Raw genomic sequence first — 24,539 nt, 5'->3', positions numbered from 1 at the left:
GGCGGTCGCTCATGTAAACCGACAGGGCGGCACAAGAAGCAGGATGGCGATGGCAGAAGCCACAAGGATTCTCCGATGGGCGGAAAATCATGTGTTAGCACTGTCAGCAGTGTTCATTCCCGGAGTGGACAACTAAGAAGCAGACTTTCTCAGCAGACACGACCTCCACCCGGGAGAGTGGGGACTTCATCCAGAAGTCTTCCAAATGATTGTACACTGTTGGGAAAGGCCACAGGTGGATAGGATGGCGTCCCGCCTCAACAAAAAGCTACAAAGATATTGCGCCAGGTCAAGGGACCCTCAGGCGATAGCTGTGGACGCTCTGGTAACACCGTGGGTGTACCAGTCGGTGTATGTGTTCCCTTCTCTGCCTCTCATACCCAGGGTAATGAGAATATTAAGGAGAGGAGTAAGAACTATACTCATTGTTCCGGGTGGCCAAGAAGAGCTTGGTACCCAGAACTCCAAGAAATGATCTCAGAGGACCCATGGCCTCTGCCGCTCAGACAGGACCTGCTGCAGCAGGGGGCCTGTCTGTTCCAAGACGTACCGCGGCTGCGTTTGACGGCATGGCGGTTGAACGCCGGATCCTGAAGGAAAAAGGCATTCCGGAGGAAGTATCCCTACGCTATTTAAAGCTAGGAAAGAAGTGATCGCAAACCATTATCACCGCATATGGCGGAAATATGTTGCGTGCTGTGAGGCCAGTAAGGCCCCAAAAAGGGAATTTCAGCTAGGTCGATTTCTGCACTTCCTACAAGTCAGAGGTGACTATGGGCCTAAAATTGGGTTCCATTAAGGTCCAGATTTCGGCTCTATCGATTTTCTTCCAAAATAGAACTGGCTTCACTGCCTGAAGTTCAGACTTTTGTTAAGGGAGTGCTGCATAGTCGGCCCCCGTTTGTGCCTCCAGTGGCACCGTGGGATCTCAACGTAGTGTTGGATTTCCTGAAGTCGCATTGAGTTGAGCCACTTAAATCCGTGGAGCTACAATACCTCACGTGGAAAGTGGTCATGCTGTGGGCCTTGGCGTCGGCCAGGCGTGTATCAGATTTGGCGGCTTTGTCAAAAGCTCTTATCTGTATTTTATATGGATAAGGCGGAATTGAGGAGTCGTTCCCAATTCCTTCCTAAGGTGGTAGCAGTTTTTCATGTGAACCAACCTATTGTGGTGCCTGCGGCTACTTGGGACTTGGAGGATTCCAAGTTTCTGGACGTAGTCAGGGCCCTGAAAAGTATATGTTTCCAGGACGGCTGGAATCAGGAAAACTGACTCGCTATTTATCCTGTATGCACCCAACAAGCTGGGTGCTCCTGCTTCTAAGCAGACTATTGCTCGCTGGATCTGTAGCACGATTCAACTTGCACATTCTGCGGCTGGACTGCCGCACCCTAAATCTGTGAAAGCCCTTTCCACGAGGAAAGTGGGCTGCTCTTGGGCGGCTGCCCGAGGGGTCTCGGCTTTACAAATTTTCCGAGCTGTTACTTGGTCGGGTTCAAACACTCTTGCAAGAGTCTACAAGTTTGATACCCTGGCTGAGGAGGACCTAGAGTTTGCTCATTCGGTGCTGCAGAGTCATCCGCACTCTCCCGCCCGTTTGGGAGCTTTGGTATAATCCCCATGGTCCTTACGGAGTCCCCAGCATCCACTTAGGACGTTAGAGAAAATAAGATTTTACTCACCGGTAAATCTATTTCTCGTAGTCCGTAGTGGATGCTGGGCGCCCATCCCAAGTGCGGATTGTCTGCAATACTTGTATATAGTTATTGCCTAACTAAAGGGTTATTGTTGAGCCAGCTGTTGAGAGGCTCAGTTGTTCTACTCTTAACTGGGTATAGTATCACGAGTTATACGGTGTGATTGGTGTGGCTGGTATGAGTCTTACCCGGGATTCAAAATCCTTCCTTATTGTGTCAGCTCTTCCGGGCACAGTATCCTAACTGAGGTCTGGAGGAGGGTCTTAGTGGGAGGAGCCAGTGCACACCAGGTAGTCCTAAAGCTTTCTTTAGTTGTGCCCAGTCTCCTGCGGAGCCGCTAATCCCCATGGTCCTTACGGAGTCCCCAGCATCCACTACGGACTACGAGAAATAGATTTACCGGTGAGTAAAATCTTATTTTTATATGTCAAGTTCCTTTTGTGCTTCATATACAGACTCCCTCCCCATAGAGATATATCTATCTATTTAGATCGTCTTATCTAAAAATATATAGAGAGATTATAGTTCCAACACTTCTTCAACCATTAATTTGTAGAGTATTTTGTCTGTACTGTGTAAGAAGAGAAATGGGCAATTGCTTGGAAATATGAACATAGAGCCTAATATAAATTCAACACAACTACAAGATGTTGGCGTTATTAATCGGTTGAAATGCTCTATTTTGTGCATATAGAAAATTTGTTTGATTTGTGGTATAGTACTTCATATTAGGACTTTTTAAACTACTGTATCATGGACAGGCTTTCACTTATTAGCATATAAAGCAATGAAATATAGATGTTTGATTAAATTATGACATAATATCTCAATATCATGGTTAATATAATTGAAATAAGGCAATTAAACAGCCATAAATTATTTTATTTCTGTGATACAGTTAAATTAAAACAGTAAAGGTGATTCCATTAACCAAAAGAAGTAAAATAAAGCAGTACAGATGATGTATTGGTTAGCATCACTGCCTCACAGCACTGAGGTCGTTGGTTCAATTCCCACCATAGACCTAACTGTGTGGAGTTGGTATGTTCTCCCTGTGCTTGTGTGGGTTTTCTCTGGGTACTCCGGTTTCCTCCCACACTCCAAAAATAACTGGTTGGTTAATTGGCTCCCAACAAAAATTACCCCTAGTGTGTAAGTGTGTGTGCATGGGCAGACTAGATGGGCCAAGTGGCTCTTATCTGCCGTCCAATTCTATATTTCTAAGTTTGATTATTTAGTTTGAGATATTGTCTCAAAATTCATTTTTATTTTAAAGTTTCTAAATAAAAGCACATTTTTAAAAGGATATGATCATGACACTTTATTCCAGGCTGTAATTTGAAGTAACGTAATAACCATATTTTTGATGATAACGCAGTCGCATTAAAATGTGCCCAGGATACCACTAGGTGGCGCAAAATGAAGCACTTCAATTATTACTCCGTTTAGATGCTTGTTAGCCGCGGAGAAGACCTCTCTTCTCACTGCCTACTGAGGTCTGAGAAAAAATGTGTGCATAGTCCATGTTTTGCCCTAACTAGTGCTTTAGATCCATTTTAACTGCTTTGTGCAGCTAAACGCAGTGATTTTTTGCGTGTCAATACTTGGGCGGCCAATCCCGGGATCGGAATCATCGGGATCCCGCGATTTAGGCCAAAAGTAGTCTCCGGGATTCAATCCCGGAATTGGAAGCTCCAATCCCGGGGGGATTTCGGGAACAGGCGGTACTTTGTTTTTTTAAGGCTGGGCAGCGTTGAGCGTTTTCAGGAAGCTCAGACGCTGCCTGGCTCCCTCCTCTCTGCTCCCCCTGCTCAGGGTGACGTGAAGTCAGAGGTCACGCTGCGCAGCCAGCCACCCGCCTCATGGACCACACCTAACCTGAGGAAGTTATCCACCTGCCCTCCCAGGTACCATAGTGGTGAGTTATGTGGGCGGGGCGCGCGGGGAACCACAGGAAACAAACTAATCGCGGGTATCCTGGGATTGACAAAAAGGCCCAGAATTGGCCACCCTAGTCAATACTAATGAGTGCCCGAATGGATGAACAATTGAATTGCTCCGTCGTGTGCCTATTCATATAGATGCCCAGGTGGGGTTGCCACAATCAATTTTATTGTCCCCACACTGTCACACTTTCGCCAAACTTATGTAGCTGTATTCCCAGGATGTCCCCATATTAATTAATTAGAGTTAATTCTGGAAGCTGAATTTATCAATTTTGTGTAGACACAGATAGTAACGTGTCTCATGAATGGTGATTCAGTTACTGACATTGAAAGCAGCCCAATTTGCCAAGTAGAACTTACACAAGGGAACACTTAAGCTATTTTAATAGCATTTTATGTGGGGTTTATTGTGGGCTATTGGGTTGTGATGATTGTGCACATTGGTGGTGGCAGTTGTGTGATGAATAGTTTATCACTGTAAAAAGGTGATTCTGTTATCGGTGGAATTACACAAATGTATGTATTCACACTGTGATAAAGTGAAACAATGGTCCAACGAGTGGTATGCTCATCATTTGGTGTAGAGAATTGCGCCTTGGGTAAAAATAGTCGTTGTTAGCAGCGATGTCTCCAGCTGTTGTAGTCATCAATGGGTATGTAGAATAGGAGAAAAACATTGCAGTGTCTGCTGTAAAGAATGGACCTACCAGATAAGAATGTATTGGTCTTCACCTTTTCAGATGTATGTTCATGCATGGTCATTCATTTGGAACCCCAATATCCTTTGGTACCTTTATTATGAATTGTAAGGATACCTTGATTGTAGGAGGAAAATTGTGTACTCTTCTGACTTTTTTTTAAAAGTCTTATTGACATGTCTGAAAGGACACAGACAGGCGCCCTCTTGTCATCGCGGCGGGGAGAGCAGGGAACACCGCAGCAGGAGGATCGGGCGTCGCCGCCAGACCTCACGACACCCGGCTCCAGCAAGCTAGGTACCGGCTCCGACACCCAGCTCCTCCTCACCCGTTCCCACTCCCATCTCCTCTCCCGTCTTCACCTGCCCGCCGTCTCGTCCCCACACCCTTCAAAACATGACACTGCTCCCCATCACATCTCCTCAATCCGACTTCTTTTAAAGTCTGATTGAGATTGTCTGGAACGGGGCCAAAACATGTATGATTTGGCCGCGTTTCCGACAAAGAACGTGGATCCGCGGCTATTCCGTCGGTCCATGTGTTTTCCGACAAGTCGGGAATTCCCGACTTGTCTGCAAAACGGCCCCTATTGAATAGGTTGGAACCCCTTCCGACCTAAATCATTCGGAAACTGCCTTCTTTCCGACAAGACAGAAGTTTTGACTTCAATTGAATATACCCCTTTGTAGTAAATAAGAGGGCACTCTCCATTTTATTATATACGAAGTGTATTTATATGTTATTCTGTAGATGTAGATGTAAGTCTGTTTATACAGTATGTATGGGTGTTAGTCAATGGTTACTCTTCTATATTTGTAACTCTGGATATTATAAATAATACAAGGTACTGCGATGAGGGGTTAATGATTAGTTGAATGTTGGTGCTGTACAGGTATTGGAAAATGGCATGCTATAATCCCATGCTACAAATATGTCTGCTCTCCTGTTTCTTACTCTAGTGAATTTGGTCAACTGGCAGTAGATTTGCTTGATCAATCTTTCAAACAGGATGAAATGATGGCAATGAAGCTTCTCACATATGAGCTGAAAAACTGGAGCAATTCTACCTGCCTTAAGCTTGCTGTATCTTCACGTCTACGCAATTTTGTAGCTCATACTTGTACCCAAATGCTGCTGTCTGACATGTGGATGGGAACATTAAATATGAGGAAGAATTCCTGGTACAAGGTACGGAGTACATTTTCTGTTTTCCATTTCCCAAGCAGTTGCATCTATCGTAAAAGTATGGCGATTATCATTTAGCTCTTCTATTTATTTTGTTTGGGGTTATCATTTTTATTTTGAAAAGCCGCAATTAATTCTCATATACAAGGGCAGATGCATTAAGCCTGGAGAAGTGATAAAGCAGTGATAAGTGGATGGTGATAACGTACCAGCCAATCATTACGGGTTTGAAAAATGGCAGTTAGGAGCTGATTGTTTGGTGCGTTATCACTTCTTTATCACCGCTTTATCACTTCTCCAGGCTTAATATGTCTGCCCCAATGTGTGATAAAGTGTTTACAAGGTTGAAGTTATTTTTGTATGGAGAGGGAAGAACACATAGCGGGTATATTCAATTCCTGTCGGGTAATTTCCGACGGAAAGGATCCGACAGGTCAGTATTCAGTGCCTCGGCCAAACTCGACAGGTTTTGGCCGTTCCGACAATGGCAACCCTACTTTTTTAAAAGTCAGATTGACATTGTTGGAAACGGAGCTAAAACCTGTTGAGTTTGGCCGTGCTTCTGACAAGATACGTGGATTCCGACAACCCACGTGTTTTCCGGCATTTAATAGGTCGGAACCCATTCCGACCTAAAACAGTAGGAAGCTGCCGTCTTTCTGACAGGAATTGAATATACCCCATAATAAAGTTGTTGTTGAAAAACATCATTTACCAATTCCAATCAACTTTTGGTCGGATTCTGCGATCTGCGTACCCCATACATTGCAGAATTACAGTATTATACATCTGCAAAATAGCAAATTGCCACAATTGATTTCTGATGTATTGGGGCCTGCATGTTTATTGATCTGACTATATATTCTACCGTCAGTGAGTGCATTTTATTATAACCATCTATGTTGAATTTCTGCCAATGTGTGGAATTTTTGTACAGTACCTAGCTATTGATTACCTGCTTGTTGGTCTGAGTGAACATTATCTGCTGCTGCAGTCTCATAACACTTAGGGAGTTGTAATGGATTGGCTTTACATGACATTATGAATAATTTTTTCTAAAACTACGGACTGCCACTTATGATCTGGGCACACAGATAAAGCAGAGCAGATATTCAGAGTGGATTTTTTTAAACAGATTAAATATTCTCTTTAAGTCGGTGAATAATAGGTCATCTATAAATAACAGATGCTAATATTTGTAAGGTGATTTAAGGCTACTACCCTTCCTACAGTATTCCGAACATGGCCTCTCTAAAGTATGTGACGGATAGGAAGCTAGAGAATTTCTTTAAAGCAAATAATTCTAATGCTGGGGCAGTTGTGTGCCTGGCTAAAGCCATAGGATGCTGGGCAGATTCTCTGGGCGCTGTTGTCTTATGAACGGATTTTTCTGCAGAGTGTCCTTCATATGCAGCCTCCGCTTGTCTTTCTGGTGGCTCCATGGAATTTATCTTCGGCTCTCCAGTCATCTTCATTTGAGCCCTTGGACCATGTGGACATTCGTTTGCTTTCATGAAAGACGCTTTCCTCCTTGCCATCGCATTGGCCCAGCAAGTTTCGGATTTGAGCTCATTGTCCCTGTTTCTTATTTTTCACTCTGACCTGGCTGTCCTGCGTACACATTTGGCCTGCCTCCCTAAGGCAGTTTCCAGATTTCACATCAATCAGTATATTGTGGTCTCCTCCTTCCAAGTACTACATTCTTTGCCTTGGATGTTGCGAGAGCCCTCCAGATTTACGTAGACAGGACAAGGGACTTTTGTAACACGGACTCTCTTTCTGTATGATTTTCACAAATGGGGCTGGTTTCTAAACTGACTTTGGCCAGGCTTATCCGGCGATGGACCTTCCTGCACCTGCTGTGGTGTGGTCTCATTCCACCATGTCAGTGGGTACTACTTGGGCAGCTAGGCGTGGCGCCTCTTAGGAGCAGCTTTGTACTGCAGTCACGTTGTCCTCTGCCCATACCTTCTTCAAGTGTCATTCTTTGACACCTGTTTCTTTCTCGTGGATGCAGCCTTTGGGCCTAAAGGTGGGTACACACTAGTAGATATATCTGCAGATCAACTGATCTGCAGATATATCTATGGACGGATCGGGCAGTGTGCTGTGCATACACACTGCCCGATCCGTCGGGGACTGACGTCATGAACTGGGCGGGCGTGTACACACCCGCCCCGTACACACACAGCGACGCGCCAATATATCGGTAGATATATTGTGCTGCGCGGCCGACGCGATACGTCTGTGAACGACTGAGTTCACAGACGTATCGGCCGTACACACTGGCCGACGGTCCCGCGATATATCGGCCGTTCAAGAGAACGGCCGATATATCGACCAGTGTGTACGGGCCTTAATTCAGATCTGATCGCAGCAGCAGATTTGTTAGCTAATAGGCAAAACCATGTGCACTGCAGAGGGGCAGCTATAACATGTGCAGAGAGAGTTTCATTTGGGTGTGGTGTGTTCAAATTGAAATCTAAATTGCAGTGTTAAAATAAAGCAGCCAGTATTTACCCTGCACAGAAACAATATAACCCACCCAAATCTAACTCTCTCTGCACATGTTATATCTGCCCCCTCTGCAGTGCACATGGTTTTGTGCATTAGCTAACAAATTTGCTGCTGCTATCAGATTTGAATTAGGCCCTTTGGCTGAAGGATTTTTAGAGCAGCTCAGAAGTGTCCCTTCTCTTAGGAAGCCTTTGGGATATCCCATGATTAAACCAGTATCCCCCATGGATGAGAATGGACAGGGAGATTTCTGCTGCGGGGTACACTGGGCTCCACAAGGATTAACATCGGGGTGTAGAGTAGGATCTTGATCCGAGGCACCAACAGGCTCAAAGCTTTGACTGTTCCCAAGATGCACAGCGCCGCCTCCTCTATAACCCCGCCTCCGTGCACAGCAGCTCAGTTTGTAGTTGGTGCCATGCAGTTAGCAGGCATACAACAGGGGGGCTGCTCCTGCAGCCCTAAGAAAATATATTTTTCAGAAGACAAAAGAATAATTGAAGACTTCAAGGGCTGCAGCAGTGTTAGATGTCAGTCAGACATCCCCTGCTGCAGCTCCACCATTCCCCCAGCGGCGCTGTATACTCCCGCGCCCTGGTAGCCGGGTAACTACAGCGGAGGCTCCGGTGTTCTTCTCTGTTAGTTACACACTCGCCGCTGTCTCCTGGATCGCTTGGCCGCGTTCAAAGGGGAGGTAAGGGGTCTCTTTGGCCCGCTGTAATCGCGATCCGGCGTGGCTGTGGGAGGCGGGCCGCGCGCACTAGCATGGACACTGTTAGGGGCAGCCGCTCCACTAGCCACCGGGACACAGGGCACAGGTGGGGTTTTTGCCTCTGTTAAAACCCGTTTCATTGCAGCCCGCAGCGCCCAGTGGGGAAGCCAGCAGGGGGATAAGGCCTGACCTGTAGCCCCTTCCCCAGCCCCAGGACGCCATATGTGTAAATGTTCCCACCCTGGAGCTGCATTTCTCTCCCTCACTCCCTGTCAGCCGCCATTACACGGCGCTGCACTGTACTTGGGACTGCTTGGGCAAATCCTCCTCTGTAAAGCACCCTGCTCGTCAGCGCTGGGCATTTTACAGGACACTTAAGTATTCTACCTGTCAGTGGACAGTGTTCGTTAAGAAAGAGTGCATACAGTCAGGCTCGTGTGGTACAAACACCCTGTGATATACATCCAGTATTTACTGTGTTTTGTTATATCTAGTGTGTGTGTGTGTGTGTGTGTGTGTGTGTGTGTGTGTATATATATATATATATATATATATATATATCACACACACACACTGTCTCTCTCTCTCTCTCTCTCTCTCTCTCTCTCTCTCTCTCTCTCTCTCTCTCTCTCTCTCTCTCTCTCTCTCTCTCTCTCTCTCAGTATTACTTTGTATTGCTAGTCCAGTGCAGTTTTATTGTTTGGTATAACGTCTGCATTGTACATTTGTGACTGTGTGTGTGCATGTAGCTGCTGCGTGGCTTCCATCTCGTGTATTTCACTCAGCTTGCTACTCCTATATTCTGTAACCTGAGGGGGCTAAGTGCGTCAGGTTTATTAACTAATATATGTGTTTCACAAGATATACTTACTGTGTATTTTTCTCTGTGATTTATAGTCACCATATATCTCTCTTGGATTTCTGGTTTTTGCTGACACACTACACTGGCAGTTCTTGCTAGATATATTGCTGCTAATACAGGTTAAGTATCCCTTATCCAAAATGCTTGGGACCAGAAGTATTTTGGATATCGGATTTTTCCGTATTTTGGAATAATTGTATACCATAATGAGATATCATGGCGATAGGACCCAAGTCTAAGCACAGAATGCATTTATGTTTCATATACACCTTATACACACAGCCTGAAGGTAATTTTTGCCAATATTTTTTATAACTTTGTGCATTAAACAAAGTGTGTGAACATTCACACAATTCATTTATGTTTCATATACACCTTATACAGACAGACTGAAGGTCATTTAATAAAATATTTTTAATAACTCTGTGTATTAAACAAAGTTTGTGTATAGTGAGCCATCAGAAAACAAAGGTTTCACTATCTCTCACTCAAAAAAGTCCGTATTCCGGAATATTCCGTATTTCGGAATATTTGGATATGGGATACTCAACCTGTATTGTACTAGGTTGCCTGTTATTGAGCTTATCCTTATGTCAGCTACATGGGGCAACGGAGCTGGGGCTTCTCCCACATTACGTGGTGGTGATGCTGCAGACACTTTTGAGGAAAACATGGAAGCAGAGAGTTCAGGTTCTGGGGGTTCCTTATCTCCCAGTGGGTCTGTAGCAACGGGGGCCAATAATGACCCACCTTGGGCTACCTTCTCCACTTTATTAAATACGCTGGTAACAAAACTTACACCCCCTGTGGGACCTCCTATGCCAATGCAGCAGTTTATGGTCCCTGCAGTCAATCCGCCATGGGCAGATCAAATTTCATCTCCGTTACAGCACTTGAACCGATCGCTGACTAAAAATAAGTTTCACTCTTGCCCACCTAAGACATCTTCTAAACAGGCCGCTACTTCCTCACAATCCACCGCTGTTCCGGACACATCCTCTGAGGAGGATAATGCATATACTGACCCCACAGACACTGACTCTGATGCTTCTGATGGGGAAGGCAAGTCACTGGTGTGTGTCCCTGATTTGATTGAGGCTATCAGGCTCATTCTTCAAGTCTCTGATGAACCTGAGCCTGTGGCTGTCTCTAAAAATCCGGACAGATTTAAATGTAAGAAGGTGGTTAAACAAGTTTTACCTCATTATCAACACCTGACTGACATACCTCAGGAATCCTGGGAAAATCCGGAAACAAAATTCACACCGCATAATAGACTGTTGGCTCGCTATCCTCTCTCCGCGGAGCTATGTAAAAATTGGGAAACTCCTCCGCCTGTAGATTCTCATGTGGCACGCATGGTCGTTTCCTCAGCTCTGCCAGTGACTACCGTCACCTCTCTGAAGGAACCGACAGATAGACATGTGGAGGGTTGTTTGAAAGCAATTTACACCCTAACGGGTGGCTGTGCATAGACCAACCATTGCAGCGACATGGGCTGCTAAAGCTGTTGAAGCATGGGCTCAGGAGCTGGAGCTACCTTCCAACACTTCTGATCATGCCAGACAATGACTCTCATATATTGCCATGGCTTCTCTTTAGCTTAAGGAGGTGGCTTCCAATGCCGGGGGGCTGGCGGCCAAGGCTGCCACTACGTCCATCTTGGATCTACGTATCCTTTGGTTGAGATCCTGGTCGGTGCATATGAATTCTAAGAAAACCCTGGAGGTGTTACCTTTTAAGGGAGACATTCTTTTTGGAGAAAACTTCAATAAGATTGTGGCTGACCTGGCCTCTGCTAAAACAGCTTGCCTACCAAGTACGGCTCCTTCTGCACAGAAGGCTAAAAGTACTTAATCTCGGCCCTTTCGTCTTCCAGGAAAAGCAAAAGATCAGGTGTATCCGAAGCAAGCTCGTACTTCCAAACCTGCCAAGCCCAGACCAAAGCGGGCCTGGGCTGCCCGTCAGCCTGCTTCCAAAACTGACAAGCCTGCCGCATGACGGGGCGGGCCTCCCCCTGGGGGATCCCAGGGTGCGGGGCTGGCTTCTAGGTTTTGCCCAGGAATGGTTGAAGACCACTTCAGATGCCTGGGTAAGGGAAGTCGTCACTCGAGGTTACACCGTATCCTTCAAGAAACGTCCCTCTCATCGATTTTGCCTGATAGTTGTCCCTTTGGACCCGGTGAAGGCAAACACTCTTCACTCAGTAGTACAATCCCTCCTGACCACAGGAGTGGTAGTACAGGTGCCTCTGGCTCAGAGAGGCAAGGGGTACTATTCACTGCTGTTTCTAGTCCCGAAACCGAACGGGTCCTCGCGGCCCATTCTCAATCTCAAGTCCTTGAACAAGTATGTGAGTGTCTCCAAGTTTCGTATGGAAACTCTAAGATCTATCATTCTGGCCTTGGAGCCTGGGGACTATATGGTCTCCCTGGACATACAGGATGCCTACCTGCATATTCCTATTGCAATGTCACATCAGCAGTACCTGAGGTTTGCGGTGGGCAACCTTCATTACCAATTTTGGGCATTACCTTTTGGTTTAACAACGGCTTGAGTTTTCACCAAAGTAATGGCGGTAATGACGGCTGTACTCCGCCGTCAAGGGGTCAGGATCCTGCTGTACCTGGACGATTTGTTGATCCTGGCAAATTCCCCAGAAATTCTGCTCGGATTTACCATAAGGTCTGGAATTCTTACTTTACTTGGTGCGCGTTTGATAATCATGACGTTTTCAAGTTTAGTATGGTCAACCTTTGGCCTTCCTACAACAGGGCCTGGACTTAGGCCTTCGTCTGGCCTCCCTTAAGGTTCACATTTCTGCCTTTTCGGTTTGGTTTCAGAGAAAGATTGCTACCCTACCGGATGTTCATACTTTCACTCAGGGTGTGTTGCGGATTCAGCCTCCTTATGTAGTACTCGTGGCCCCTTGGGATCTGTCTGTGGTTCTGGAGGCCTTGCAAGAGTCTCCGTTTGAACCTCTTGCGTCTGCAGACCTTAAGTGGCTTTCCCTTAAGATTTTGTTTTTGCTGGCTATTGCGTCAGCTGAAAGGGTCTCGGACTTAGGGGGACTTACAGGATAAGGCACCCATCTGATTTTTCACAGTTACTGGGCAGTTCTTAGAACGCATCCGTGTTATCTACCAAAGGTGGTGTTTTCCTTCCATTTTAATCAGGAGATTGTTGTTCCGGCCTTTAGTTCTCCTGAGTTGTCTTCCAAAGAGCGGTCTTTGGATGTGGTACGGGCTCTCCATATCTATGTGAAGAGAACTGCCTCCATTAGGAAGTCTGATTCTCTCTTTGTTCTGTTTGGATTTCACAAACGTGGCTGGCCTGCTAACAAGCAGACCTTGGCCAGATGGATTAGAATGGTGATTGCACATGCTTATGTACAGGCTGGTCAGCCAGCTCCTGCTACCATCAAAGCCCATTCTACTCAGTCTGTTGGACCTTCTTGGGTGTCCCGCCGTGGTGCGACCCTTGAACAATTGTGCAAGGTGGCTATGTGGTCCTCCGTGAACACATTCATAAGGTTCTATGCCTTCAATACTTCCGCCTCCCAGGATGCTTCCTTTGGATGCCGGGTTGTTGTGCCCGCTGCAGTGCATCCCTTCCCATAAGGAACTGCTTTAGGACATCCCCGATGTTAATCCTAGTGGAGCCCAGTGTATCCCGCAGCAGAAAACGAGATTTATGGTAAGAACTTACCATTGTTAAATCTCTTTCTGCGAGGTACGCTGGGCTCCACAAGGCGCCCAGCCTGACGCACTTAGCTTCTTAGGATTTGTATGGCATTAGCCGCTGACTCCCTCTCCTGTAGTGGGTGTTTGTGTTTACTAACGATTGTCGTCTCTGGTACCTGCTACTGCATTGGACTGGTTAACGAAACTGAGCTCCTGTGCACGGAGGCGGGGTTATAGAGGAGGCGGCGCTGTGCATCTTGGGAACAGTCAAAGCTTTGAGCCGTTTGGTGCCTCGGATCAAGGTCTTACTCTACACCCCTATGTTAATCCTTGTGGAGCCCAGTGTACCTCGCAGAAAGATTTAACAACTGTAAGTTCTAACCATAAATCTTGTTTTTTGTTCTTACCTCTGAAATCCTTTACTTTGAATCCATGGGAGACACCCTGATTCACCTGGCATGCAGGGTTGTTTTGCAATGTTGTTGGCTCACATGTTCACCACCACTGTGGTTTGCCGTTCTCCCTTTTCCTTCTTCTTGCTCTTTGCCTTGGACTTGTTGACATAACTAGACTGGGGTCGGGGCATAGGGGAGAGGGAACATGAGCTGCTGGGAAGAGGAGTTTAGCTGTTTGGTGCCTGGCTCCATCTCACCACCTATACCCATGGTTTAACCTGCAAGGCACCCCCCCCCCCCCCCCCTTCCGCTCCCTCCCCTTCCCCTCGCAATCCCCTGGATTTGAAAAAAGGCTTTTATAGGTAAGACCAAACCTCTGCTTTTTGGTAACATTGAAGGTAATTGCTTCAGTCTTGATTTTTAAGTGTTGCTTGTTAAATAGCCGGTCTTAATAAACCTTTGTATTTTCAGGTGATTCTTAGCATTTTGATCCCTCCGGCAATACTTATGCTTGAATATAAAACGAAGGCAGAGATGGCCCACATACCCCAGTCTCAGGATGCTCATCAAATGACCATGGATGACAGTGAGACAAATTTTCAGAATCTACCAGAAAACATTGCCATGGTATGTTGACAGACTATTCTTCTTGGAATAAAACAACCTTTTATATACCCATGTTTTAAAACTTGAGTGCATCCTGTTGTACAAGACTTTGCCAGTGCTTTAATATAAGGCTTTCCAGAATTATTTTTTTGTATATCCCAGGAGGAGTGCAAAGTTGGGTTATAGTATTCTAACATGTTGGCGAACGAAGCTCTAATTATTTAACTTTTTCCTCTTCAGAATGTATTTAAAGAAGTTCAGGTCTTTGACGGTACAGAAGTGAAGAGTGAAATTGAGACTCAGACAAAAACTCGGAAGCTCCCGATTACTCAGAAGCTCTATGCATTCTACCATGCTCCAATTGTTAAATTTTGGTTTAACACTGTGAGTATTAGATCTTTTCAATGCAAATACAATTTTGTGTACACCAGCTGTAAACTAATTATACTCCAGCACAGTATCTGTTTCATGCAGAAGTATCACTCTGTACCTACTGCAGCACATATTGCTTTAAACATTGCATGCCATAGTGTCTCAAATTAGTATTTTATACATTTAGAATTGGAAAGTAAACAAATTTGCTTTTGCATACGTATCGAGTACATAAAGGAAATTGGACCCTATGCAATTAGAATATTAGCTCTTAGTCCGCAACGAGTTCACAGGAAGTACATACAGTACTCATAACTACTGTAGTTTTAGCTTTGTATCCACAATAGGAAGAAGTCGTGATCATCTACCTTCTCTTGTTTTTTGTTTTTTTGTCTGTTTTTTTATAATCTTTCCAATTTCAACATTTTATACCCTCAGAAGCAGTACATTACTCAGAGTACTCTTTAATTTCCATTTCTTTAGTCTTCTGTTATGTATTACCCTAGTTAATAGAAAGGATACTGATGAACACTAAGGGAGGTATCCAATTAGTTCTAAAATATTAATCAATGTTGTTGTGTTTTTGTTTTTTTTGGCCTATCCAATTAGGCGCCTGTTTTTTGCCCTGACAAAGTTAATGCTCTCTCATGAAAATACATAAGATTCATGTAAAGTCACAGACCAGTGTATTTTCATGGCTGTGATCGTGGGGAAAAAAGCAATCAAAACTAAATCCCCGATAAGTGCGCCATCATTGGGGATAATTGAATAGCCCCTGTTGGTAATTATCCACGATAAATTACTGTGACTAATTGGATACTGGCCTAAATTGGATTTTACTGTATGACATGCATTTTGTGAAATAAATGACATAAATATGTAGTAATATGGCTGATGTATACTGTATTGTAGGCATACATCTGCTAAAACTTTTAAGTTACAGCACTTAGGGGGGAGATTTATCAAATTTTGTAGAGAGATAAAGTGGAGAAGTTGCTTATACCAACCAGTCGGCATTTAGCTGGCATTTTATAGGCTCTACTAGATGAATGACAGAAGCTGATGGGTTGCTATGAGCAACTTTTCCACTTCATCCCTCTACAAGCAGTTGACGTGTCAAGAAGTGAAGAGTGGAGAAAATGCCCATAGCAACCCGTCGGCTCTGAGGAACAAAGCTAATTGACATTTAGCACACATCTGTATGTAAAATGTTTTGTCCTAATGACTCATGTTCTTAAAGTTGCTTTTTGTTTATTATAGTTACCTGTTATATTTTCCATCATTTAATGATACAGATAGAAAATTTCTGCTATGTTTTGTGTCTTTCAGCTGTTCTATTTGGCATTTCTCATGCTTTTCACCTTTGTGGTTCTTGTGAAGATGGAGCCATTGCCTTCTGCTCAAGAATGGATTGTAATTGCATACATTTTTACCTTTGCAATTGAAAAAATTAGAGAGGTTGGTTAACTTGTGTATTATTATAAATGTCTGGATCATGTGTTTTCCTCTTTCTATGGCTGGAAGGCAGCTAGGACACTGTGTATGTTTGGGGGGAGTATGCAGTTCTTTTGTGCCTGTTATTGTACTTGTAATCCGTTCTCCCCAGTAAGAGGTGATTGAAGCTTTACTGATACCAATTAATCTTCTAATTAGGAATGTCCCATAAAAAATTCCTCTAAGGTGGTGGCGGCCATATTGCGGCTCTCCTCCCTGCCTCCTGGGACTGCTCACCCTGGCCTCTACATACAGTGACCCCTGCCTGCACACTCTTCATTGGAGCTTTCTACATTCACTGGATGCAGTGGAACCCTGTGATCTCCTGTCTGTTAAGAGGCATCGCAGGGCTGGTAGAACTCCTGTGTGGTCTTAGTGGATGCCCCACACCTTTAACTCAGGGACCTTATAACTGCCTGTACATCTTTCCTGCATCCCTTCTATGCTGTTGGGACTTGTTCTTGACAGGGATTATTATTTTTCACCCACTGTGCATTTACCATAAGACCTGGGGCTGCTTTGTACACTAAACAGGGGAATTTCTCTTCACTTCACCTGCAGCTGGATCATCTCAGGTTGCTCTATCACAGTAGCGGAGACGATAGCAGCCATAAATTCTATGCGAACCGGGGGGCGTGGCCAGGCCATGGAGAGGGGAAGACGAGCTTATTCAGTGCTCCTGACCACGACTTCATAAATCACCCTCTCGGCACCAGTTATAGCCCAGTAATCTGCACCCCAGAGCTGTCGAGCCACTGCTGACTGTGGAGCGGTGAGTTGCGGAGCCGGCGGGAGCCCCTGAGACCCGTGCGGGTTGCGGCCTACCTGCTCAGCAGAAGCCGGGGGCTGGAGTAGTGTGGCACCCGGACCGGAAGTGCCGCGACGGGAACGTGAGCGGAAACGCGGCGGCGGATCGGGGTCTATGGACAGTATCCCCGCAGTACAGTCTCCCCACCTGCGACGGGCCGGCCGGGCCGGAGGACTCCCCCGGAGCGGATTGTGACCCCACAGGGTACCCGGACGTGGCGGGAGAGCGGGTCCGCGGCTGCGCCGCCCGGCCTGTCCGCGGCTATCACCGTCGCTGTAATTAGCCGGATTGCGGACGCCGGACCCGGCGGAGGCGGTTGTGGCCACGGTAACCAGATCCACTGACACCACCACTGAATCTAGGGGGAATTTTCTCTCCCTTCCCCAAAGGCCTGTGACAGGATTCCAAAGCCGCCATCTTACTCCCTGGCAAGTAACCCGAGCAAAGGTAATGGTGCACTGCACCTCACTCTCCTCACCCCTGCAAGATTACGGAACCTGCCCATACTACCGCCCGCAGCTGAGATTGCAGTAACAGCTTTAATTTGCACCATGTGTATTTAGACCACTTGATGAGAGGCTGGGCTGCGATTTAGCCCCGGCTGCAGGGATAGCTCCTGGAAGAGTCACGGCTCCATTATTGTGATACCCGGATCCTCGAATCATTATTATTATGATATAATACAATATAATACAATAATACACGTGCCATATACATATCGCTGGACATTATATATAATTATCTTTGGCACCTTTCTCCCGACTCCTTTATTGGTGTACCTGAAGCTGACACTTCGTCCCCCTCTGGTGGCCGCTGCTGTTATCTACTTGATCTACACTAACTGAAGCCTAGAATAGTTCACAATTTGGACCTCGGTTATTCTCTACGAAGCCGCTGCCGCTCCCTCCTCCGCTCTTCGAGCTCCCTAAAGCTTGAAATACTTGCTTTCTCACTCCTGCAGGAGCCCGGGATGGAGCCGTGAATCTGCAACCTGACCTGCCTGGGCCGCTCACCTGCTATTCAATTTACAGACTGTCCTTTCTTTAATTTTTTTTTTCCCCTTTCTTTTTCTTTTTTATCATTATGTCCAAGAACAAGAAAGTTACGCAAGCCCCGACTAACTTCTTTGGTTCAAAGTCGAAGGGCCCGCAGAACCCCAACATGCCCACAAACTCCCCTCCTTCTCCGTCCTCATCGGAAGCGGGTATCGACCCTCAGATTCAGGCGGTAATGTCGAGCCTACTGGAGGGAGTTCAATCTGCGTTTAAACAGGAACTCTCTAACGCTATTGCAGAATTCAAATCGGGTTTTTTCTTCTGTACGTTTTTCTCTTCCTCTCCTTTCTTGTGGCTTCTTTCTGACCCTTTTGCTCTTTCTTTCTCTCTGTCCCGAGGGGTGGCCCCTATCTGGCTCATATAGTACTTTATTTGGTCATGCTTTTCAATATGTCATACTCCCTCATGTGAATAGCCATGTTCCTTAAAATATTTTTGGTCAATGTAAATGGCTTGAACTCTCCTAGGAAGCGTACTGTGTTTCTGAGTGCTTGCAGGCGGGAGAATGTCGACATAGCCTTTCTTCAGGAAACACATCTCACTGGTTCCCATACCCGGCTTAGGGGCAAATGGTTCTCCCAGTCCTACTTTGCCTCGGTGGACTGTAAAAAACGTGGTATAGCCATTTAAATTCACCGTAATATCCCGTTTATCCACTCGGTTTATCACTAGGACAGTGATGGACCCAGACGGACGGTTTCTTATGGTAATGGGTACCCTCCGCTCTGTGACTCTCACTTTGGTCTCCACATATGCTCCCAACCATGACCAATCTTTGTTTTTTGACTCTGTCTAAACGCCTGTCCAAAGAAGCACAGGGAAGCATTATTATGGGCGGGGATTTTAATACCATCATTGAACCGTTGTTAGATAGATCCAGCCCTCCACCTCACGCATCCATGACGTCCCTACCTCGGGCCTCCCATACTCTCACTGCTACCTTGAAACACCACGGCCTCTGTGACACCTGGCGATCCCAACACCCTCACACTAAAGATTTTACCCATTTCTCAGCTCCGCATCAACACTATTCTAGGATCGATATGATCCACATCTCTACTGCCCTTGTACCACTGATTACTGATGCGGGTATCACGCCACTGACATGGACGGACCATGCGGGGGTTTCCCCTCTCATAGATATATACCGCTCACCTCATAGGAAATATAAATGGCGTCTTGACGACTCGCTACTGCAACACCCTTCTGCACTGGAGGAAATCCGATTAGCAATTACACACTATTTCTCCGAAAATACATCTCCTGACATCTCGCTTAGTGTCCTGTGGGAAGCTCACAAGGTTACGATTCGCAGCGCTCTGCTGGCGAAATCGTCGGCAATTAGGAAAAAAGCTGCGCTAGAGATCAACTCACTCGAATCAGAAATAGCCACCTTACTAACTCGACATAAAACATCCCCCAACGCTTCTCTGCTCTCTCAGATTGACTCTCTCCGGGGACAACTTAATACCCTTCTTTCATTTTCATCCACTAGGGGTCACTGGAGTACTCTAGGGATATGGACAGTTCCACAGGAACTAGGCACTGAATAGTTAAACTTTGACTATACCTCCCCTCCATATTCCAGAGTACCTCAGTGTTTTTTCGGTGCTCACAGAGACTAGGCTTGTGGAAGTTGATCCACAATGACTGAATTTTTTGATTATTTTTTTTTTGGAATCCCTTTCCCCCTTCCAAGAAGGCGAGGGTCTGGGATAGGAAAGCTGCTGAAGCAGCTGTGGGTGTCGGACCTCTCTAGAAGAGCTCCCTCACTACCACGTGCAGGTCACCTGCAGTAAAAGGCTGACAGTGCTTACAGAGAAGCCCCGTCATTGCCCTCACCACAGGGTCCAGGTATGTTGAACGGGGCGGTCAGCTCACGCTGCCACCCTGCTGTGTGGGATACTGTGTGTGTGTGTGGCCGCCGGCCGCTGCCTTCAGCCGCCCGCCGCCGCTGTTTATGCTGTGTCCCCCGCCGCTCTGAGCCGCGCCGGCCACGTTGATTTATGCATAGGCCGCTCCACGGCTCTATGCAGCGCGCTCCCCGGCCCTCGATGCCACTTCCAGCTCCCTCCCCACCATAGCACGGCTCCGTGTATAGAGAACGATACACGGAGCACGGGGGGACGGGGGGGGCACAAAAATGTGAGTAACTTTGATGCCACAGTGATGTTCCCTGCACACAGAAATGTCAGGGTCACTGGATAAAATCTCATGATTCAACTCTTGTTGATAAAAGAAGTATGTTTACTAGAATACAGCAGCGCTGCATATTTATTACAATAGGCTATTAAGTCTTTGTTAAACAGGATACGTGTTGCTCATATATGTGCAGGTTTGAATGCAACATAGTATGTTCATTAAATCTGCTTACATAATTATAAGTCTGCATATTTAACCATTTTTCCTGTTTTTCCAGAATTTCCTGTATTACATCTCTCCTCCATTGAAGGCGCAGGGGTGTTAAGGGGAATTTGGAACCAGGCATATTGCTGACATGTACTGCACTTGGCCAGATATATATTTGTAAAGACACCTTGGTGCTATTTACTGAGTCGCGCAAGTTGTATTTTGTATTGTCTGTCGGTATAATGAGTAAGACACCAGCAAAGACTATTATTCTTATCATAACTGTTTATAATGATATTATCCCAAAGACTGCAAATCTGAATCATGGCTGTGGTCAGCCAAATACTGGCTTTGTTCACTGTTGTAAAGTAAGATGTGTTATACAATTGGTCAGCACATGGTGATTATAAAACAGTATCTGTGGAGCACTGCAAGCATTGTGAGTTCAGGCTCACCTGCAGCAGCTTTGCTTAATTCACTTAGCCACACCACAATTGGATACGCCCGATCTCATCTGATCTTGGAAGCTGAGCAGTGTTGGGCATGGTTAGCCACCTGGGAATACAAGGTGCTGTAGGTATTTTTAAATCTACAGCCACACCACACTGGATTCGGGACCCATTAACTAAGCTGCGGTTAAGCAGCAGACTTCTCAGGTTTTTAAGCCTGTGAGTGGTCACATTTAGTTTCAGACTTCTAAGAATTATTATACTTCTGAATCAGGATATATCTGGATATATGTATATGGGTATATAATATATATGTGTATGTGTGTATGTATGCATATATGAAATATATATATATATATATATATATATATAAGGTCTGAGTGTGTGAATATACATGGTTGTATATATGTGTGTATATATATATATATATATATATATATATATATATATTATGCTGACATTAAAAATCTATTTTGGCAAGACTACAGTGGCGCAATTGGTCAGCACACAGTGCTTATTAAACAGTATCTGTTGAGCACTGCAAACATTGTGAGTTAAGGCCTCACCTCCCCAGATCCCCAGTGGCCTAATGGATAGGACACTGCCCTCCTAAACCAGGGATTGTGGGTTCAGGTACCATCTGGATTGCAAGTCACTACAGCAACCTTTTCATCACCAGAGTTGATGTTTAAACAGCAGCTTTTGCTTATTATTTTTACAGGTGGCTCTGTAGCCAAGTGGTTAGGCTTCCCGCCCACAGTGAACATTGTGATTGCATGGACACTGGTTCAGATCCTGGTTTAACAGGTGTAATATATATATATATATATATATATATATATATAATAAAAAAATTAAAAAAAACATGGTAGGACACCATTTTTTTTTTTACGTTACTTCCTGGGTCTTTGCTGGAGGTTGCTGCCCTACAACACTCAGCCTTTGGGGGAGCGGGGGGTTGTTAGGAATTTAATTTATTAATTGTTTTTGACAGCATATCTCTACAGGAAGATTCACTATTGCTGGAAACCACATGCACGGTAATGCAGGTTTATACACAGATTACTTCCGTGGTGTACTTACTGGTCGGGGTACATGATCACTAAGTCTAATGCATAATCAAACAAGCACCTTCGCTGCAGAGTCGGTCTCACAGTGTGTCGGACAAATTCGACTGCGCAGACAGACCCTTACCGGTCCTCTTTGGGGGGAATGCGGTCTCATGTACTGCCTGAGAGGGAAAAATGTACTGTTTCAGCTAGATTGTTGCGGTCGATTCGCCGCCAGCCCTCATAGCACCAGGCCAGTACGTCAGGTTCTCAGCGAAGGCTGAACAATTTCCAATGAGAGACAATTGCAATTATTGGGCGTTTAACTACCTATCGGAGTGTACCCTACACAGCAGTAGGGCTGTTGCTTCGCCCTGCTTTGGTAAGGGTTTGAGGTAACAAGGCTGTAGTGGCAGGGTGCTCCAGTTCAGGTTTGCCCTAAATAAAGACCACCTTATACTTCTTGCTGCCTACAGCTTCTGTGAAGTTGGCAGTTGGTTCTTGCGTCTCAGCTTCGCTAGTGGCGCACAACGTCCACTTTGGCTACGTTCCAAACGAGAATAGATCGCAGACCGAGTGGGGGGGGGAATCTGATTTCCTACCATTGTCTACGCGAATTCTTGAATGATTCCGTCTCAACGATTTAAATTCCTAGGTATGATTCTCGATACGGTAAATCAAAGAATTTACCTACCCGAACAGAAGTACAGGTCATTCGTCATCTGGTACAATTAGTGCTCAAGCACAATGGTGGCGGCTTTTGAAGCGCTTCAGTTCGGAAGACTTCACTCACGTCCTTTTTAACTGGATGTGCTCGCAATGGTTGGCTGTGGCCTAACGAGTACAGTGTCTGCCTGCAATGCATGCCAAAAACAATGGTCGGGCTCGCTTCTGCAGATTCACCGCAGGGTGAGGTGGTCTCCAAGGGCCAGGGTGTCTCTACTCTGGTGGCTCAAAGTACAGAATCTAACCGCAGGGAAACGGTTCGGCGCCTGGAATTGGATAATTCTCACGGCGGACGCGAGTCTCAGAGGTTGGGGAGCTGTAGTTCAAAATTTTCAGCTCCAGGGTCTCTGGGCGGATCACGAAAGATTGCTGTCTATAAATGTCCTGGAACTCTGGGCAATTTACAATGCGCCACGACAAGCAGTGCACATGCTGCAGGCTCAGGCTGTTCAGGTGCAGTCAGACAATGCGACGGTGGTCGCATACATCAACAAACAAGGAGGAACGAAAAGCCGCATGGCAATGCGGGAAGTAGCTCGAGTCCTCAATTGGGCCGAGGTGATTTTGTCGGCAGTATTCATTCCGGGAGTGGACAACTGGGAGGCGGATTATCTCAGCTGCCAGGATTTTTATCCAGGATGTGCATTAAATCCAGAAGTGTTTCACATGCTGGTCCAGAAGTAGGGTTACCCGCAAATGGACCTGATGGCATCTCGCCACAATTATCAAACGCCCCAGTACGTGTCCAGAACGAGAGATCCAAAGGCAGTGGCGGTGGTTGCTCTCACAATCAAGTGGCCATACAGTCTCGTGTATCTGTTTCCACCGTTTTCCGCTGCTCCCTCTGTTGCTAAAACGGATCAAAAGAGAGTCCGTCACAGTCATACTAGTGGCGCCTCATTGGCCTCGGAGAGCTTGGTTTTCGGATCTCCGCGGTCTACTCGCGGACGTTCCTTGTCCGCTCCCACTGCGTCCGGACCTGTTACAACAGGGTCCGTTCTTTTTCTCCGATTTAGCGCTGCTGCGTTTGACGGAGTGGCTGTTGAGACAGCCCTCTTAAAAAGAGAGGGCATTCCAGAATAGGTTATACCAACCATGTTACGAGCTAGGAAGCCGGTTACGGCAGCTCATTATTACAGAATTTGGCGTGCCTATATAGGTTGGTGTGAAGTTCGGAAGTTTCCGACATCATCTTTCAAGTTATCCCGTCTTTTGTTATATCTACAGATGGGGTTAGATGGAGGTCGGCGTTTATCCACACTAAAGGTGCAGATATCTGCGTCGTCAATTTATTTTCAAAGAAGATTGGCTCTATTGCCGTCGGTACACACCTTTATGCAGGGTGTCCTCAAAGTACATGCAAAAGGTACCTTCTAAAAAGAACAGGCGCTCAGTAAGAGTTACTGCACCAAGCTGCTGCCGATGGACAGGAGAGTCACTCCTGAGGGTAACAGGAAAAATATGTGTAGGGTGGGCAGCGCTATGGTTGAAGTGATTTGAAATGAACAGTTTTTAGCAATATATATTAAAATTCTTTGTCAATTTATTAAAAAACAAATAAAATATGAATATTATTCACTCCTCAGAATTAACTGGTAAAAATACAAATGTGCACCTAGATAAGTTCATCTCCATCTATATATTAGACCATATGTGTCTGTTCCTGAATAGATGCCCTGGTATATCCACAAGTCCCTCAGAGGTTTGTTCACAAATTGACACAGTTCGGTTATTTAATAGTTACCGATCACCGTATTAGAGGTGGAAAGGCTTCCATGAAGGTGCTTCCATGCTGGAAGTGAATGTCCTCATTTAGATGGTGATTGCTGTGATTATCCTCATTAAGGTGGACGAAAGTTTGATGGTGGATTCTGGGCTGGTTCAGACACAAGGTGGCGGTCTTGAAGAGCTGAAGTGGTGCAGGTGGGGGGTCCT

At 45.7% G+C, this 24,539-nt stretch overlaps 1 protein-coding gene across 1 annotated transcript in view; it reads left to right on the top strand.

Annotated features, from left to right (window-relative positions):
- Nucleotides 1-24,539, top strand: part of TRPM7 (transient receptor potential cation channel subfamily M member 7) — a 431,707-nt gene that overhangs the window by 299,156 nt on the left and 108,012 nt on the right. The window contains exons 17-20 of the mRNA XM_063925998.1: nucleotides 5,302-5,530; nucleotides 14,168-14,323; nucleotides 14,543-14,686; nucleotides 16,004-16,132. Of these exons, the coding sequence (XP_063782068.1) occupies nucleotides 5,302-5,530; nucleotides 14,168-14,323; nucleotides 14,543-14,686; nucleotides 16,004-16,132 (658 nt within the window). The remainder of the gene's footprint in view (nucleotides 1-5,301; nucleotides 5,531-14,167; nucleotides 14,324-14,542; nucleotides 14,687-16,003; nucleotides 16,133-24,539) is intronic.

This window comes from Pseudophryne corroboree, chromosome 6 (assembly GCF_028390025.1).
Source record: "Pseudophryne corroboree isolate aPseCor3 chromosome 6, aPseCor3.hap2, whole genome shotgun sequence".
In the NCBI taxonomy this organism is placed as follows: domain Eukaryota; kingdom Metazoa; phylum Chordata; class Amphibia; order Anura; family Myobatrachidae; genus Pseudophryne; species Pseudophryne corroboree.
The sequence above is the reverse complement of the archived record's forward strand: the minus strand, read 5'-3'. Positions and strand labels throughout refer to the sequence as shown.